The sequence below is a fragment of the Pimephales promelas genome, chromosome 18, assembly GCF_988280905.1.
Source record: "Pimephales promelas chromosome 18, fPimPro1.hap1.1, whole genome shotgun sequence".
NCBI lineage: Eukaryota > Metazoa > Chordata > Actinopteri > Cypriniformes > Leuciscidae > Pimephales > Pimephales promelas.
In genome coordinates, this window is record NC_142786.1 from 27165683 (window position 1) to 27184416 (window position 18734).

At 37.1% G+C, this 18734-nt stretch overlaps 1 protein-coding gene across 1 annotated transcript; it reads right to left on the minus strand.

The window, feature by feature from the left end:
• Nucleotides 1-566: 566 nt before the first annotated feature.
• Nucleotides 567-18226, minus strand: fam91a1 (family with sequence similarity 91 member A1). The gene is made up of 24 exons (XM_039680824.2): nucleotides 17934-18226; nucleotides 16771-16855; nucleotides 16421-16572; nucleotides 14294-14351; nucleotides 12849-12916; nucleotides 12514-12627; nucleotides 12088-12178; nucleotides 11046-11108; nucleotides 10734-10840; nucleotides 10586-10624; nucleotides 9129-9241; nucleotides 8342-8451; nucleotides 8068-8177; nucleotides 7224-7310; nucleotides 6807-6936; nucleotides 5960-6108; nucleotides 5459-5593; nucleotides 5089-5202; nucleotides 4918-4990; nucleotides 4591-4728; nucleotides 4170-4277; nucleotides 3854-3977; nucleotides 2555-2624; nucleotides 567-2089 (listed from the first exon to the last, which is right to left on the minus strand). The coding sequence occupies exons 1-24, from the start codon at nucleotides 18003-18005 to the stop codon at nucleotides 1904-1906; spliced, it is 2496 nt and encodes an 831-aa protein (XP_039536758.1). The 5' UTR covers nucleotides 18006-18226; the 3' UTR covers nucleotides 567-1903.
• Between the last annotated feature and the right edge of the window lie 508 nt (nucleotides 18227-18734).

Below are 18734 nucleotides of genomic sequence, written 5' to 3' on the forward strand. Positions count from 1 at the left end.
CTCCTTCCAAATAAGTGACAAATACATTACACATATAGTTATTAATGTAGATAGTACCAGTTTTTTAAAGCACTGCTTAGAAATATGAAAGGGTAGAAAGAAAATTTTCTGGCTAAAAGTTTCAGAGGTTGCAAGAACATCTACAATAGAAATGTAACCACCCGCTGTCAAATTTCCTCCCATACACACATTTCTTGAAATATTGAAAGTTTCTGACTTCAGTTACTGACCTAGTTTTAAAGAGCAAGTCTCCAGATAAAACAATTTTCAATTATTAAGCTACAAGAAGATTAATTATAAAATTAATGACAAAAAATAAACCACTACGTACACTGGTCTTGCACATACTGTGGGACAGAAAATACATCATCAGATGCTTTTTCTCCCCCTCTATTCCTATGATGACATGCCCCATTTCAGGGCCTCACTGCCCCCTGGTGACACCCCGAATTTGTGTTGCTATAGTAATTAGAGTCACCAGGGAGCCGGCCTGCCTGTAGCTGAGCCATCAACAACCTGAAGAAAACAGCTTTCGAAATGAAACACAGCACGCTAACACTTTATAATTGGTGTTTTTGTAACATATTTATTAGTACTTTCATATACTTTATACATATTCATTTGTTATGACATATATTTTGGAGAACGGGATGGCGTGAGAGGGGAAATGTAACTTCTGTACCCATTTAATTACAAGAGAATGAACACAGTCCAATCAAGTACACAACAACAGAGAGTTCCTAAAATGCAGGGTGACTTTATAAAACTATCGTTTTTTTTTTTTTCCCTAACACTGTGACAGGGTCAGGCACGGGGCCGCTGATGTTTTGGATCATATCGATGCAGGAAGGAATGGACAGGGGAAATAAAGAGATGAGCAGAGAACGGCGCACAATACACACAACGACTCTACACACTCATCATGCATCATCAAGATCTCTAATCGGTCTTCATCATCATCATACACCACTATAAGGTTTGTTTGGGAAAACACTGGCAACACCCTCAAGTAAAGGCATGAGAGAAAAGGTCAGGCCACTGAGGGGGATTTTAATGCTGTTTACTGCATAATATTCGCACGACAAACTCTAAACCTATACTGATATTCAACACATCGAGGTACTTATTTGATATTCGATGACCTTGTCACTAATTGCAGGTTTATGTGCCTCAGCTAGACTAAACCGAATTGAATCTGTCAAAACTGGCCAAGTGGAAATAAATGCATTTGGTGACTCAGCAGTCTACTGGGCACAACGGAAATAAGGCAGCAAGAAAGTAAAATAATGGTAAAAATCAGCATAAAACAAGTTGGTCTTTGGTCTCAGTGAAGCAGAAATGCTCCTCTGCTAAGCAGAACTGAGAGACAGGTTTTCAAGCTTGAATACGACTCAACCAAATAGACTGTAAGTCCCGACAAAGGTCTTGATTTACAAAGAAAATAAAAAAAAACACAAATCGATTATACCTGAATGTCATCCACAGGCTTTGTGCAAAAAGAAAACCTCAACGTCATGTTTTCAAACCCTCAGTCAAGTAGTTTTTGAGATTTTGTGCAGTGATATCATGCATCAGGTCACAAAACATGACAATACGAGTAGGGTGACTTTTCAACCACAGGATTGGTCCTATGTTTTCCGAGCAAAGTCTATATACACATTAAAAGGTCAATATAGGATCATTTGTAAATAGCTTTTCTATTTTGTAATGGTGTGACGTTGGGTGAATGGGGAGATGTTTGATTGAAACCGTAGGGATTTTTGAGTCACTCTGGACGCTCGCATCCAGATGTGATGAGTGGCGGCAGCACTTGATGGCTGTGTGTGATTGAGTGCCACAGGTAACATGGTAACTCATGACATAAGTGAGTGGAGTATGGTGTGGAGATTTTTAGAGTGCTATTTTATGTGGGCTGATCTCTCTGTGGGGCAGAGATGTGTAGAGAGGGGGGCGCTCGCCCGCTCCATTCCTTCAGCTTGCCGTCCTTGAAGAACAGGTTGATCGCAGGGAGGGGGACGCCAGCTTCTGCCGGGGGCTGACACAGGGGGCCCGAGACCCCACTGTCAGGGTCCGCAGGCTGTTTTCCGTCCTGTGAGGGACGGTGAAAAATGGTAAACTCACCACACATTCAACATTTGACTGAAAAAAAACACCTGGAGTCTCATTTTTCTAGAGATTGCACTCCCAAAGAGCAATTTCTAGCTGATGAAATATTCTACAGCAGAGCATACCCTGCTAAAAAATATCCAGCATAAAGCATCATGAATTTCATGTTGGTCCAGGCTGGTTTATGCCGGTTAGAGCTGGTATGGTGCTGGTAACAGAGCTCGTGTAGCATGCTGATCCCAGCATACTAAACATACCTTATGCTGGATTTTTCACAGGGTAACTAGATATGCATTGAAATTGACTTTTTTAAGTTCCTGATTTCTTTAAACTCCATGATGCATGATGACAGTGTAATACTGCTGAATTACATTTTTGAACTGCTATGAACTAAATCCACATTATATTAGGAACAATAATATAAAATAGAAAATCAGTGAATATTTACCTGGAATGACTGAACAAAACTGAGAACTTTTAATGACAGTTTTCGACTGGAATGTAGTAACTCTTGAAGACTGCAAAAGAAAAAGATGTTCCTTATTCTTCAGTCCAATTTGACCATATCAGTTGTAAATAAAGCTGTCAAAACTAACATGATTAAATATGCTTAACACTGCTTAAATTTTCTTAATATTGTTCATGCATTTATTCAATGTCATTTTGCAAGCAGACATTGTTTCTGATTAAAAAGCACAGGTCATTCGCAGACGGTCACAGGGAACAGGTGTGATTTCACACACACCTATTTTTAGTGTTACCTGTCAGTATAGTAAGATAGTGATAATGAAACATGGCAAATGTGATTTCTTTTTGTTCTTTCTGGTATACACACATTGAATTGGTATTCCAAAACACAGAGAGTTTATTTATAACATTTCAGATTTTGCATCTTCAAACATTCATTTGTACAAACATGAATGAGAAGGTAATTATTTAATTGTTATTTAATTATAACAGATTAATTATATCACTGTACCAAAATATAATATATTTTTGTGCTGTCAATTCTGTAAAAATAAGTATAAACAATAATCGCACTTTTTAATGCAACCCAATGTTTTTCATATATTTTTGTATTGTAATAATTTCACATTAAATCCCCAAATTAAGGTAGAAACAACAAAGACAGTAGCTCATTACCAACCACCAATATTTTTTTTTCTCAACCACATAATTAAAATCTATATTTTTTTAAAATAATTTTAACATTTATTAGGCTTTAAATAATGTAACACATTTTATTTTAAGTTAACTTAAAATAATCTTTACATAAACCCATTATAATAAAGGCCCCATTTACCTGCCCTTCAATATATATTGTGCTCAGTTTCAAGTTTTTACTTGAGTGATTTTCTGGGTCTTTTGTTCTTTGATTAACATTAATGACAGACATCACAGCGGCACGATTAATAGGATGCTGTCACATATGCTGTCACTTGATGCAGTGGATCAGACGTCCATCTATTTTCTCACAACTCTGCATACATTTAATACTTAATATAACTGTGCTTGCAAGTATACTCGTCAAAACTGGCATTTTGGCATAATTGTGTGTGTTGTGCGTTCAAGCGCTGCTTAATGTTAATATATATATATTGATTTGGATAGTGTACAGACAAAAGGAAATGGTTAAAGAGAAAGTAAATGCGCTGGATTCATATGTGCTTAGCCAAAAATATTTGGAGACATGCTACCACAGTATTTTTAAAAACCTTTATGCACAGTAAAAAAAAAAAGTTGTCACCTGTCTTTGCTGCAGAGTTTGTGGGAGACGATCCTCTGACACACTTTGCGGTTTAGCTCAGAGCTAAAAAGAGGCATCCCGAAGCAAAGCTCCAGAGGAACCCATTCATCCTCACTGGACGTCCCTGGGAGAGTGAGCAAACATGATTTTCTGAGCGCCTCATATTGATTAGCATTCCCCACTAGTACTCTCAGCTCAGTTTAACACATTCTGGCATGTTCAAATACATTCAGCATGCTTTCTCAAAAAAAAAAAAAAAAAAAAAAAAAAAAGAATACATCTGTGGTTCTGGCTATATCAGTCAAAGAACACCTACCTTCTGTTCCCTGTTTCTTGCTGCCATCTCCGTTATTCTCCTCTGTAACCAGCTCAAAAGATTCATTGCTCCCGTTGGTTTCAAGCACTCCGCTAAGATCAGGGTCTCCTGTGAGGAAAGTAAAGAGAGTGAATCTCATGTTTCTTTGAGACCATGAAGGCAGCGTTCATGTTTCACTCTGATAAGTGATGCAATCAAACATGTGGACTGCAATTAAAACATTCATTGAATTAGAGACCTGCTCTAATAAAACACACTGGTGAGAGCTTGAAGTGGTTGTTGTTCTCATTCTAATCTAATTGCAGCACTTATCGATACAGCTTGGAGTGGCTAATGATCAGCGTAGGTGCTGTCCTTATCAGGCCTTTCACAGATTGGTTAAATGGGACAGTGTAGATTCAGAAGAAGCTCTTAGCCCCACCGTCGGCGTCACTGGGTCGTCTGCGATGTCTGTTGTTGTGGTTGAGCATGGTGATGTAGCCACACTGGTGCTCCAGATCCACTTTGTCCTGCAAGATCTTAAGGGCTTTGTGCGCACACATGTTGGAATATGAGAACTCTGGGAGAGGCAACACAAACCAGAGCGGCCAGTTAGAATGGCTCTGCTATTCAGAGTGCTAAAATGACTCAAAAAAGTATTTAAACACAAAATATAATCACTTTTTTTAATTTTAACTAATGACATTCGGAGATTTGTATGTCCAAATACTGTATTGGGCCACTGTATGTGTATAGATAAAGATTTTACCTGCTTTAAGGTCTTCCTCATCAAATGGGAAGGGGACATAGACAGTCTCACCATGTCCATGCATTCCATGTCCCTGGACAGAGTGATACATTTTGGTATAACTTGGATATGAGAAAATGTTATATAGTATGAATATGTAACTCTTCGTTGTTTAGGGTCTCCCTGTATTACCTGAATGAGCACAGCAGAGTGGGTCAGCGCGTCATTCAACATTGTTAGCACGTTGGATGATGGGACTACCCCGGGGTCATGACCCCATGATGTAATAAGCAGTCGATCGTAGGCCTGGATAACATGCCAAATTAAAATGCATTTAAATGCATAAAATAAAATGCAGTCTTGGTGTGGAAAAAAAATCCTTATTTATTTACATGGAATTTAAATACATGTATTTAAAATGCATTCAAATATTGAAATATATGCATTTTAATATTTAAAAAGGAATACTGATGCAATAAGAATACTGATGCAATAATAATAAATGCACAATAAAGTAATTTTTTTTTTTTTATGAAATAAATATGTGAATGCTGAGACTGACCTGGAAGATATCTGGCAGCTTCCGGAGCCTGGAGCCCTTGGACAGCAGCAGTGAAGGAGGGCCTTGACCAGTGACAGAATACAGATACAGCTTGAACCAGATGGAGCTGACCTCAGGAATGGCTGGACCGATGTGCTGAAAGAAACAGACCAGAATATATAAAGATAGTCTAACATACAAGCCTAACCTAGTGACAAAACATGTAATGTGACGTGAAGTTATTCTAGACGCACACTGAAACTTATCCCCAGGCCAACTGCTGACCTTATTTGTGCTGTTCAAAATAAAAGACATCTAAACAGCAAAGAACATTATGGAAATGCAGAGCTGGGTAGTTTTATACAATGTACAACTTTTGTAAAGAAACCCAGAGGCAAAGAAAGACCTATTTAGCTTGAATCATACTCTCAAGAGGACGTGGATCTGTCTGCTCACTGAGCACACACAAAGTCCCAGTGATCGCACATCCCTCTCTACGGGTCTGACTACAGTTGGGACTACCTGAGGCGTGCAGCTGCTGATTGGTCGGATCTCGTTGCTGAGTGGCGCCATGGAAACTAGCAGTTTGTAGTTCTTGTTTAAAACACGGCTGCAGGTGGCAGGGTCCAATCCCAGCAGGCTTTCACAGCGGAGGAGGTCCAGAGGCAGACCTGATGAGAAAAACAAACATATATTAGTGCCAATCAGAAAGTGTAAACATGCATGGACTTGTAACACTCCATAATTAAAAAAGAAAAATTTAACTCATCATTTTTTAGATCATCCAGTGATACAGTTTAAATAAGGACATTGATAATGATTACCAAAGGGAATAAAACAACATGCCATTAATCCAATATCTCATTAGAATTTCAATGAAATATTTACTGATGTTTGAAAAAAACGTACAGACCAAGGTTGGGAAATATACATCTATTTTTGCAATTTTTATATTACATTTGGAATACTCAGTATATATACTATATTTGATATACATATATTTGCATTTGCTCTGAAAATACTTACATTTAAATCCTTAAAAATGATTCAAATGTTAAAGCGGGAACTTGAATAAATAAGGAGCAAAATGCTAAATTAATCAAGGCATATTTCACATTGTTTTTAACTAGATAAATTTTTTACATATTTTATACATGCTTTTGTGCTGTATATATATTTTGTATATTTTTTCATTAATTCAATTATTCATTGTATTCTTAAAAATGCATCTGTAAACATGAATGAATTCTTGAACAATTCAGAAGGCCTGATATGTGAAAATGAATTCATTTTTGTCAAGTGACGTGCATGAATATTTGATTTGTCACCAAGGTTTTGCACATTCAAGCCCTCAGATACTGACACATACCTATATTTGGTAAATCAGGGCCCTGATCAGGCGTGAGATCTTTGTTGTAGCGCAGAAAAAGTATTGTGTTCCTGAGGGTCAGCGCATGGTCAAAATATCTCTGAGCCTCTCCTTCAGCCGTGCTCTCCACCTTATAACATGAAAGCATCCTTATCAACCTCAGCAACACAAAGACAGTCATTATATGAGTGTGAAAACGTGTGCAAACAAGAAAAGAGAGATTAAGGGAGAAATGCAATAGCCTTTATGCTTTTATGTGTGCAAGAGATGTGAGAGCAGAGCCAAAGTGAAAAATGTGAGTCTGTGTGTTGTATAATCAGCTCCTGGCGGTGGCCCCTTTCTATTTCAATACAAGCACAGAGCCGGAGATTGTCTGTCCACTGTATGCCTATTTTGTGTCCTATAATAGGGTATTACCTTCTCCAATTCCATGAGAAAACTGTCCAAGGTCTCATCAGACAATTTCCCCACCTCAAACATCGTCACGGCGTGGCTCTTCAAGTTCTAAGATGAAAAGAACCAAATGACATCCCGGTATTTATAGATGATATACAAAACCTCTTTGATAGCAGTTCAATCTTAGACAATTTTAGAAAATCCAAGAGTACGAATCCTCCACCAAGTTAACTAAATCGGTGTTTCTTAACTGGTTTAGCTTCAGGGTCCAGCTTTTACACTGGAGTTCAAGTGGTGACATAACACAGTACTAAAATTGTTTAGTGTACAAAATTGAATTTCGATGGTTTCATGCTCTCGGCTGGCAATAATTCACCACACTAAACACATTGTGGAGGGCACAGATCGTGTTTTGTCCTTGATGCAAGTATGCAACTCATATTTAACGTATTCTGGGTGTTTTTCTTTAACTTGAGTAGATTTGTTCTTTTTTTTTTTTTAAAGGGCATGACAGATTCATCAGTCACTTGATAAAAGCAGCCAAATAAGGCAGATGCCAAATATGAATTGTGTTAAAAAACCATAGAAAATTACCATTATAAGGTCAGTGCAAGATCAGACATCAGCCGATATTAGAGTTTTTAAAATTTGACATTCGATAGTCAATATTGCCTTTTAATTTTTACATTTTGATGACCTTTGCTGTAACCTAACGTTCCCTTAAAGTTAATCTTTAATATATATTTATTGCATTTAATTAACAAACCAGGCATGCAATCTGCAATAAATTAAGCACTTTAAAAATACACTATAAATCTGTCAACTGTAAAACAGAAATACAAAAAACTGTGAGTGAGACACTAACAGGGGAGAGATTGCCCATCATGAGGAAGGCGGTGAGGGTGGAGTCAAACAGGAAGGCGATCCTCTTAGTCGGGGCCACTGGAATACTTAGACTGCTCACACTTGCTGTGTCTAGAGGATTGGGAAAAGCACAGTCATTTCATCCCCATTATTGTGATTTATGTACTGATTGGAGCCAGGCTAATGTTTAACAGTAAACTGCAGTAGAGTGAGTTAGTGTTTAATGGTTGAGTGGAAAGCCGTTTACGATTTAATGAATGCAGTTGTGCTCTCACCCTGGTCCTCTAGGCTGGTGGTGTCTGTGTCAGTGGCTGAGGAACCTGCCTCCATCACTGGACTGCCACCCTCCCATGACAGCAGCATCTTCTGAGGGTCCATGGTGCCCCTGTCAATGTGAGACAAACAATCTCATGTTAAAACACAATAAGCCTTTTACAGGACGTTCACATATACAGCAATTGCAGCCAACAACAACAAAAAAATCCTGATTCGATTTGACTCTCAATCACAAGCTCTCAATTCAATTCTGATTTCAATTTGTTAGTGTAAATTTTGGCTGTCACACTACAGGTTCTCTTTATTTGAACATTTCCAAATATTTTAGCCATTACAGAGTGTGAAACAAAGCTTTCTTTCATGGGAAATGAATCAAAAAAAGTATTATTATTCTGAATTATTGTTAAGTATGCATACTTTTAATATTATTTCATTATCAAATATTATAAATATTTGATATAGCAGAAATGTTCATGCATCAACTCTAAAAATGCTTCCAATCTTTGGATTTTAAGAATCAATATTTATTTCATACTCATTTTCATTTATTGGAAGGACTAAATCAGAAAATGTTTTTTTTAATCAAAAGAAATGGCCACCTGTGTAGCCCACCAATAATAATAGAGCACTTAATAGTCACTAAAAACAACCAAACAGATAGTCTCTGTATGTCTGAATTGTCCTGAATCTGGCTGAACTTGAGGTTCCCACAACAGTTTTTTGTTTCCTCAGACATGAGCCAGCACTAATAGCCTATTCATCAGTGTCAGTAATGTCTTCTCATACTTGAGCCTATTGACCGAAGGGGCACTCTTCCATGAGAGGTGCAGCTGGTCCGGGCTGATCACCTGACCCTTTTTGATAGCGAACCCCAGGCGACAATACATGGACACTGCATTCTGGAAGACAACAGAGAAAAGTCCAATATTCACTCAGCACTCATACACAAGCCAATGATGATTATTGACAACTATATGTGCATGTTAACACCATAACTTCATGGCCAAGTCGTCCAGCCTCTGAACTGTCTTTGGAAAGCATCCACACATCTTCATTAATAATCCATAGCAATATCGGAAAAAGCTTTATAATAATAACAATTATCACAGCAGCATCCTGCCAAAACACAATTTCCATCTGTCCTTTTCACCTGACAACAAGAGACTCATTTTGCAGCTGTGCCAACCGAGCTAAGGTTATGAATACATATTCCCTTATTTTTCCAAAGGTTATTCTCTACATGGCTATAAGCACAATTCAGAATGGTTCCAGGTGAAGTGGAACAGAAAAGAAAATTGCTGTACTGTCACATATGAAGATAACACTGTTGGCTCTGAGAAAGATTGAATGGTGCTGGAGAAACTAGGTCAGGATTTGGGCTCCATACAGCCTGGTATTGTATCATTGTGCAATAAATTATGATGATAATGAGAATTTGAATATCACGCCACTCTATTTTTAGATGAGAATGATAAGGATTTTCACTCAACACTGATGTTTCTGAATATTTTTATTTTATTCATAAATCATGAGAGGAATGGAATTGTGTGTAAATCATTAATTAATAATGTCCATTAAACCATCCTTACATAAATTGTTGCATGGACTGGTTCAAGCTTTTCCAACTTGCCAAAGGTATTTGTCTTCAGGCACATCCCTATCAAAAGGGACCATGTCTGCCATGTAAACACTGACAGCAATGGATCTATTCAAACATACTCTATTTCATCATCATTTACTAAATGAATAGGTTTTATCTAATAGGATGACTGCAGGAAACGTTTCCTTCTATTTGTCTTAGCAAAATGTCAACGAGATAATGAAAATGAATACTGGCTATCCTGCATAAAAATAAATTCATTGGTAAAGATCGTGTCCTTTGAGTCACGTCAGTGTTGGTTTTTCTAATAAGGAGTGATGGTTTTTCATGACAGACCTTATGAATAAGATTGTTTTCCACTCTGCCAGATATGGGGGTAAATGGATACAAAGGAAATGTGTGAACACAATGCTCCATTCTCCTCAGTCTGCATCATACATTCAAAGAAGGACTCATTTCATAACCCATCAAAAGGGCAAAGGGTTTAGAAAATTGCCTTTCGTATTTTTTTTTTTTGGTTTTCTTTTACAGTGCTGGTAATTCCAGCACTGTTGCATCCTGGATTCACTGCTATAAAAGCATCATTTCATATCAAACATTCCATGTAAATGTCCTTCCATTTCCATCCCTGCAAGACACGTACCTTCACCAGGCCCAAGTCAATCTCCAGTACATTAGCCAGCTGAAATGACAAATAGAAAAGTGGTATGAGGGGCTCAAAGACAAGCAGAATCACTGAAGAAACGAGACAGCATTTCAAGAGCACTGCAAAGTGAAAACCGAAAATGTACCTCAGACACGTTGGTCTGCTCGTCGATGGAAACGAAGATTTTGTAGAGAAGCGTCTCGAAGTAATCGCCCTGGACTCTGTTCATGACAAACCCCTCAAGCGGAGGCACTGAAAATGAGAACCAAGTAGAGGTTGTGTGGGTGAGCCATCATCTCTTTTTGATCAATGATTCTCCCATCCTCTATTGCGTACAATCTAAGCGAAACTCGGGATGGTTAACCAAAATCCTTTCAAAAGGGTCATACTTTGGGTTTCATACAAACTCACCAGAGAGCTTATAAATAAAGCCTATTTGATAAAGTGTAGTGCATACCTGAAATACAGCTGTCGTCTGATATGGGCACATCAAGATATATATAGCCCCGGTTGTACAAACCTGAGAACATGAGAAAATGAATAGGTTGGAATTTTCTTGTACGAAATGCACCATCTATAAGAGCGGTGGCTAAACTGTGGCATTTTCAACCACTTTTTCTGCATGTGCGACTACATTTTTGTTAGAGGTCGTACTGTTACTGGCCCCATACTTTTAGAGTGTGTGCTGCCATTACCTGCTGGCATGGAAACCAATCCTCTGCACAGGCCAATGGACAGCGGGGCACAGTCCAGCACAGACCAGACGTTACTGTAGTAACTATGGTAATTTGGCTCAAATGTTAAATATTCAGTAAATATTCATGTTGTTACTATTTTTATTCTTTGATTTTATATCTGTCCGTTATATAGTCTCATTTCATAAATTCACAGTCAAAATATTAGGCCTATATAAATACGATATATATTAAAATGTGTACCTTTGTATCAGTGTCCCAACTTCCTCAATGCTTTTACAGCCAAATATGAGATTTTATGGTACAAAATATATGGTGATTGCATTTATTGGTCAAAACTAATATTTGCAATTATTTATTTATTTATTTTTTGTCTTTACTTTTTTGTTTTAATGGCTCTGTCACAAGTGCTACCTAATCAGAAAGTTTCAACATCTGCGGTACTGAAAAGGGATGACAATCAAAGTTATTATCACTACATTGATTGCATTATAACATTAATGGTTGCCTTGGCTTTTGGCTTGCTTAGTTGGGGACATTTAATATTCAACAATATTATTGATCTGTGTTGTATTATTTTTACGTTATCACTGTGAAGCTGCTTTGATACAATCTGTATCAAAGGTGACTTGACTTGGTAAAACATCTAGATCAATCAGTACAGTAACTTGAATTCACGCATATATTATTACAAGTGGTTTTTCATTTAAGTTGGCCTCCTAGAAGTCAAGGCAAGTTTATTTATATAGCACATTTCATACACAATGATAATTCAAAGACTGAAACTGGCTCAGTGACACTCACTCAGAACCACATTGTACTCCATTGATCCAGCCAGCTGTGGTCCAGAATCGATCAGCTTATCAATGGCAGACTTCTCCACCACAGAGCAGATCTGGAATCATCCACCAAAAAAAGCCACAGGTATTTCACACCAGTTACCTTCAAATGAACAACTTGCAGAGACTTTGTCCTCTTGACAGTTTCATGCAGGAAAAATTACAAAAAAATGTAGCAGTTGATAATAATTTGGTTCTTTGTTCAGATCTTCTTCTTTTTTTAAGGTGTGTTAAGTCTTAGTTGAATCATAACAGGAATATTAAATTCATAATTAAGTTTTATTCTTAAAAGAACTAATATTCTTTTCTTTTTTCCACTTCCAAAAGCCTAATTTTCTAAATAGCCTAATAAATAAGACTGAAGAAACATAGTAGAATTAATCCATCTTACCCTCATGTCGTCCTCTGTGATGTATCCGGTCTGTACCACCCACCAGGGCTCTACTGTGATCTCCACAGGTTTTGCTGGCAGGAGATCCCGAGCCGTTTTCCTCCGGAAGAATTTCTAGCCACAGACAGATGCTGCTTAGGCAACAGTGTGAGGTTATCACTGTGTGTACAAAGCACTGCTCTCTATGGATTTAGATCTTTCATCTTCAAAGGGACCCATGAAATCATCCAGATTTGAGAATCATCTAATGAACATCATGTTGAAATCCCAGAAGAGCTTTGAAGTTAACCAAAAGATCCTAACTGATCTACAGTGTGAAACCAAGAACGACTTACTTTGGAAGACCTGCATTGGTTCATTAGGTCAATGTACTGGTTCCTGCCAATCCCAAGTAGCCTCAGACCTGAAAAGGTCAACAATTTGATCAATTAATATGCTAATGGATGCTGATTTTCAAATACTTTATGTGTGGACACCTAATCTGCAATCTATGCCCCAGATCCTGCCTTCCTGTGGCCTCAGCAGCCTGTCCCTCCCCATGCATAGGACACAGGGTCCTGGGATCATTAGAGAAGGCCAGGGCTGACCGAGTCATGCCAGGCATGATGCCAAAGGCTGTGGAGTGAGCTGTGAAGGGCAGGAGAGCATCACCACATCCAAATCAGACTAAGATTCGAGAGAGAGACACATGGATAGCCTGCTGTTTACCTTCTGTCTACCCAACCTAAAGACCATGCTCTCTGAGCATGCACAGCCTAACCAACTATGGTGATTAATAATTGTTTCAAATACAATTATTTGTTTCATAACATGGTTTATTATTATATATTATGCTATTGACGTTTTACCCAGATGCTTCGGAGTGCATATGTACTGTATGTATGAGTTGTCGCACTGTAATTCCTTCTACACAATTCACTATAATCTGTGCCTGCAATTCCCATAAAAGTGATGACTTCAATTCCAATAGGATACACCAGCACGTGAATTCATGTGAATGATGAGAAGACATATGGGTAAATGTAAGATTTTTGTAAAATACTTCCCATATTTCCACAAAATAATGTAGTGTGAAGGTTTGTTTTATTGTCGAGTGCTTGTCGACTATTTTATTGCTCCTTAAAACTCATATTCATAAATGCATAATCCAGCAAACTATAGAAAATACCAGACCAAAGCCTAAACACACTTTATGTCGATGTCTTACTATTTACACAGTATTTTACACTTGAACCTGCAAAACTATTGATTTCAATGCTATAAATTCAGTGCTTGTTGAATACTAGGCATACTGTGCTTCTAAACTACATTTAACATTCAATTTAATGGGTCTTTCGATGATATATGATATTTATAATAATAAAAAAACAATACCTTCAGAAATTACATTGATTGCTGACTGAATCAATGTACAGACATTTTTTTAGTTTTACAACTCTAGCTTGAACAAATTCAACTGCATAATTTTATTTCTATTTTATTTCATTTCTTATATATAATCTGACGTTTTCACAAACTATATATATTTATGGCAAGCTTGTAGTGCAAAGACAACATTGCTAAATTAATTACTTTCAAAGAATTAGCAAACCATATTGATTAAAATATTTACTGTACGTTTTATTTTTCATTTTGACTTGGCATTTTGAAGTGCCACTTCATTTTTGAGTGGGCAACGTTCAGTCGTCTCTCGTGGTTTGTGGCCTCATTATTGTGCATGAACAGTCAGCAACAGTACCAAATAATGATTCCCAGTTCCGACAGAGAGAAAACAACTTACAATCAGCAGCAGTGAAGTTGGGCAGGGAATCATAACTCTTCTCACAGTTCATGATGTCCTGAATGAAGAGGACAGAGATTGGGTTGTTATTCAACTGAAATGAAGTTACAAAACAAAAGCTTTGATTCTATCATCATACTCTTTCCTTATGCCTTTCAAAACCCATATGACAGCAGAATGTCCAAGCTGCTCTTTTGAATGGATGAATAATGACTATGGATAATTTTCGTCACACAAAGCTGTCACAGAGCTTCAGATTATTTAAAAGACAGCCTGGTTGACAGCCTGGATATCATCCACTTTCTGTCACACTGGGTTGTCGCAGAGAATGAAAACAAAGATCTAATTGTAGCAGTAAGGTGTTTAATGAAGAAATAACAAAATAATCAGGTGACTTTAAACACTTGACAGAAACAACCTCTTTATAATGACAAGAGGATCCAGATGAGTAAATATGGAAACAAGATAATGAGCGACTCAACTACAAACATGAGCGTAAATCAATCAGTAACCAAGGCAACCAACAAGGAAATCATAAAGGCAGGCATGCAAATACCAAAACTAAGGGTAAGTTTACATGACAATAAGCTCGTTTCCATCCACTTTTTGCGCTTTTATGTTATCGACAAAGTGAATGCGAAAAAAAAAAACATTACGAAATTTATCGTCATCAGATTGTTTCCATTCAATTGGTCTTTTACCGATAAGGGTGCGTGCGTGATGATGTCACAAATGACGATTTGTCGCATATGTTTTGGTGCATCGCAAAAAAAGTGCCCTTGAGCCATTTCCACACACTTTTTTACATTTTATTTTAATATTACAAATTCTACCTTTTGGGGTTCCAGTCGGCAACACCAAACAAACACCAACACCAAAAAAAAAAAAAAAAAATGGAGAGAGTATTTAGGCAGTTAATTGAAATTTGCCAGTTTACTGTCATTTCAATTTCACAAATAATTGTCTGAAATATCAGAAGACGACAGCATGGCAGAATGAAGCAGTTGCTAATCTGATAGGACTCGAAGTACCCTTATGTGACGGGTCTGGGAGAGACCACGGAATAAGGCGTTCTGGGAGGAAGTTGTGGAGAGACATTTTACAGAAAGTGTAGATTTTTAGACATTTTTAGACAACATTTTAGATTTTCTTCAATTAAATGGAGAAAATAACGAGTTTTGTCATCTGTTCATGATTACCGCTCCGAGTCCACCATGGGTTGTGACAACTGCTTCCACGTGATGAAAATATCATGTGACACCACATTTATTTGCGTTAAAGCCCTTTTTCTCAACAAAAAGTGTTTCCAAACTAGTTTTTCGCAACATTTAAAGTACCGACATAGAATTTATGTGCTAAAGTTAAAAGGAAAAGGATTATGTGACGTAATGACGCAAAGACATGCTCAAATCTCGCGCGGAAATCCACCAGTACCACTTGAATAAACACCACTGGAATTGAAACACAAAACTGAAAAATTATTACAAGCTTACCGTTTTAAATTGAACACTGGCTGGTTATGTACTTGCTCAAATTTATCATGGATAATTTTTAACCCACAAATGTTACGGAATGGAGCTTTAAGTCACAAGAGATACAAAGCAGACACTTGCTTTATACAATTAAATATGGTAAGCTGACACACTGCATGAGTCATCTACAGTAATCTTCATAAGCTCAAAAAAAAAAACTACCCGTCTAACAAAATTACATGTCTGGACTCTGGAGCATTGTCAGAATGCAGAACTTATACTGTAATGATCATTAACACGAGCAACAAGAAAATGGTAAACAGTTAATACTTCTCTATCATTAGGAAGAAGAACAAAAACACAACGCTTGGATGACAGCCCATGTCTACCATATGTTGCAACAGTTTTCACATCATCGGTGGTAACTGTAGACCAAATAACTTGGAAGGACTGTTTGAGAAAATTAAATTAAATTCTTTAGAGATGTAGCCAACACATTTAGCTCTGGTGCTTAGGTGGGCAGTGTAGGTTTGAGTTAAGCATCATTTGCAGTCCATCTGCAAATGAGGTTTATACTCTCTTTAAAAAAAGTACAAAAAAATGTTAAATAAACGCTTTCAAAACAGTTCAAGACTTTAAGAGTTTAAGAGCAAACCTCCATTATGCTGATGTAGTAGGAGAAGGGGGTGACCCGCAGACCCTTGACCATGATGTCAGACAGGTGGTAGGGGTAAAGCATAAGATGCTCTCGGCTGTACTTCAACAGCTCTTCATAATACTTGCGTTCATCCTTCTTCACATGCCTGACTGTTAAAGAAGAGGTTTTTAAAGAAGAGCGACCGTGTTGTGGGACACTAAATCAGGGCAATGATTCAATCACCCCTTCAAGTCATTACTTTTATGTAATTACATCTGCTAACAGAAGCTACAATGAGCTTTTTGGTCTGGAATGGAGTGAAAAATATGAGAAAAACAATAGATTTTCTGAGTTGATCTAACGCTTACCTAGGTTATTGCGGAAGCGTAACTGGTTTCGGATACTGTACAGAAGAACCTGCTTGTCATATTCACGCTGCGAGTTTCCAAGACTCTATGAATTAAGCAAGATGATGACAATTAAAAGGTGAAGCAGGTATGAGAGAAAGTGCAAAAACATTTAATCCCAACAGAGTCAGGAACACAGTGCATGGTCAGTAAACACAATGTTCTGAGAATTTGAATTTGACTGCGTGACTATGAATTGAATGTGAAAGAAAAATCAACTGCCACATGAAAAATCAATTTCAACATTTTATCAAGTATTTCAAAAGCCACATTTTCTATGTTATAAACATTTACTGTATGACACAATATTCCTACTGTATGTCAATACATGTCTCATTTTGTTTCCTTTTTAACCCTCTGACGCAAGCTTTCTAATTTTCATACTCATAATTATTTTAACTAGTTTATATTGCAGTGGATGACTCTTAAAATATATCATTTTGATAAATCAATCAATCAATCAATTGATAAATTAATGAACTGCTCAAGAAATAATTCAATAAATACTAATAAATAAACAAATAATTCATAAATGTTATAAAATGTATATATTATGTCTACTACAATATAAATTACAATTGTGGATCATAATGCATAATTTATGTTGTATATATATATATATATATATATATATATATACATATATGTATATATTATAAACATTATTTTATTAATATATTGTTAACTTTAACATGCATTGTTTCATAATAACGCTGCATTACAGGGTTACTAGGAATTTTAAAGAAACATGATACATGCACACATCTTATTCAATAATTAAATTTACTGACAATGTAAAATTAATTATTGGAACAAAATGACAATTCCAACGGTCTTTAACACACATAAAATATTCAACTTTCTATAATTAACCTTCCAACATCTATTGATCTTACACATGGACTAGTGTCATGCAGAGGAATCTAATGATAGTAACGACGACGACGATGAGGATGTGTGTGTGTTTACGGGTGAATGAATGAATGAGAAGATGGATGACAGAATATCTGTAAATTGAGCTGATGCTGTGAATTATTACGCAAGTAGGGCAGGCAGCGATGGCAAATGTGTGTGTGTTTGTGTGTGTGTGATAAAGACATGTGTGCTGCTGTGTGTTACTGTACCTGTTTGACATTTGCTGGCAGTTTGTTCCACGGGTAATTCTGCCTGACGTGAAATTCAACGTCCGTGTTCATTGCTGGACTCGAGCACCACGGTTATTCAAACAGATACTTACGGGCTTTCGGGTAAGTCCGAGATGACTATACCCTCCCGGAACGTATTCAATGATAGGTCACCGTTGGACTATTAAATGTCTCCTTTATAAATGTTATTTTAGCCTTGACAGTGAACGTCTACTTCCTTGTTGTATTTCTAAGCTAGCCTTCGTCACGCTTCTTGCTATGTACGTCACTTCCGCTCAGCGCGTGACGACAGTTGTAAGTGCGGATCATCAGTTAGTGATGGGAAGCCCGTCTCATTTTTGCGCATCTCTATTTCAAACGGTTCATTTCTATGAACGGGCTCGGAAAACTGATTTGGCGGATCTTGCTGTTCTTTCTGACATAGCCTACAAGCGAGCACATATCGCTGTTTATTAGTATGGGTGTCCCTTATGTTTTATTAATCATGGTTTTACTGTAATTCCATGTGTAGCCTACCAGTTCCATCATTGCAGTCCTGATTCGGTTTAGATTCTTTTAGAACCTAAATAGGTTATAAATTCGGACTGCTCGGACCAATTTAATCAGATTCGTGAAAGGTTTTTTTTTAGTTCGTTTTTTTATTAATTTAACTAGGGCCTAATTAATGGGGAAAAAACGACTCAAATGAACAATTCGTCCACGAGTCAGGCGTCGCTGAATACAGATTAATACACATTCCATATATGTAGTAACCAAAATAAACTCTGATTGTTTTTTATT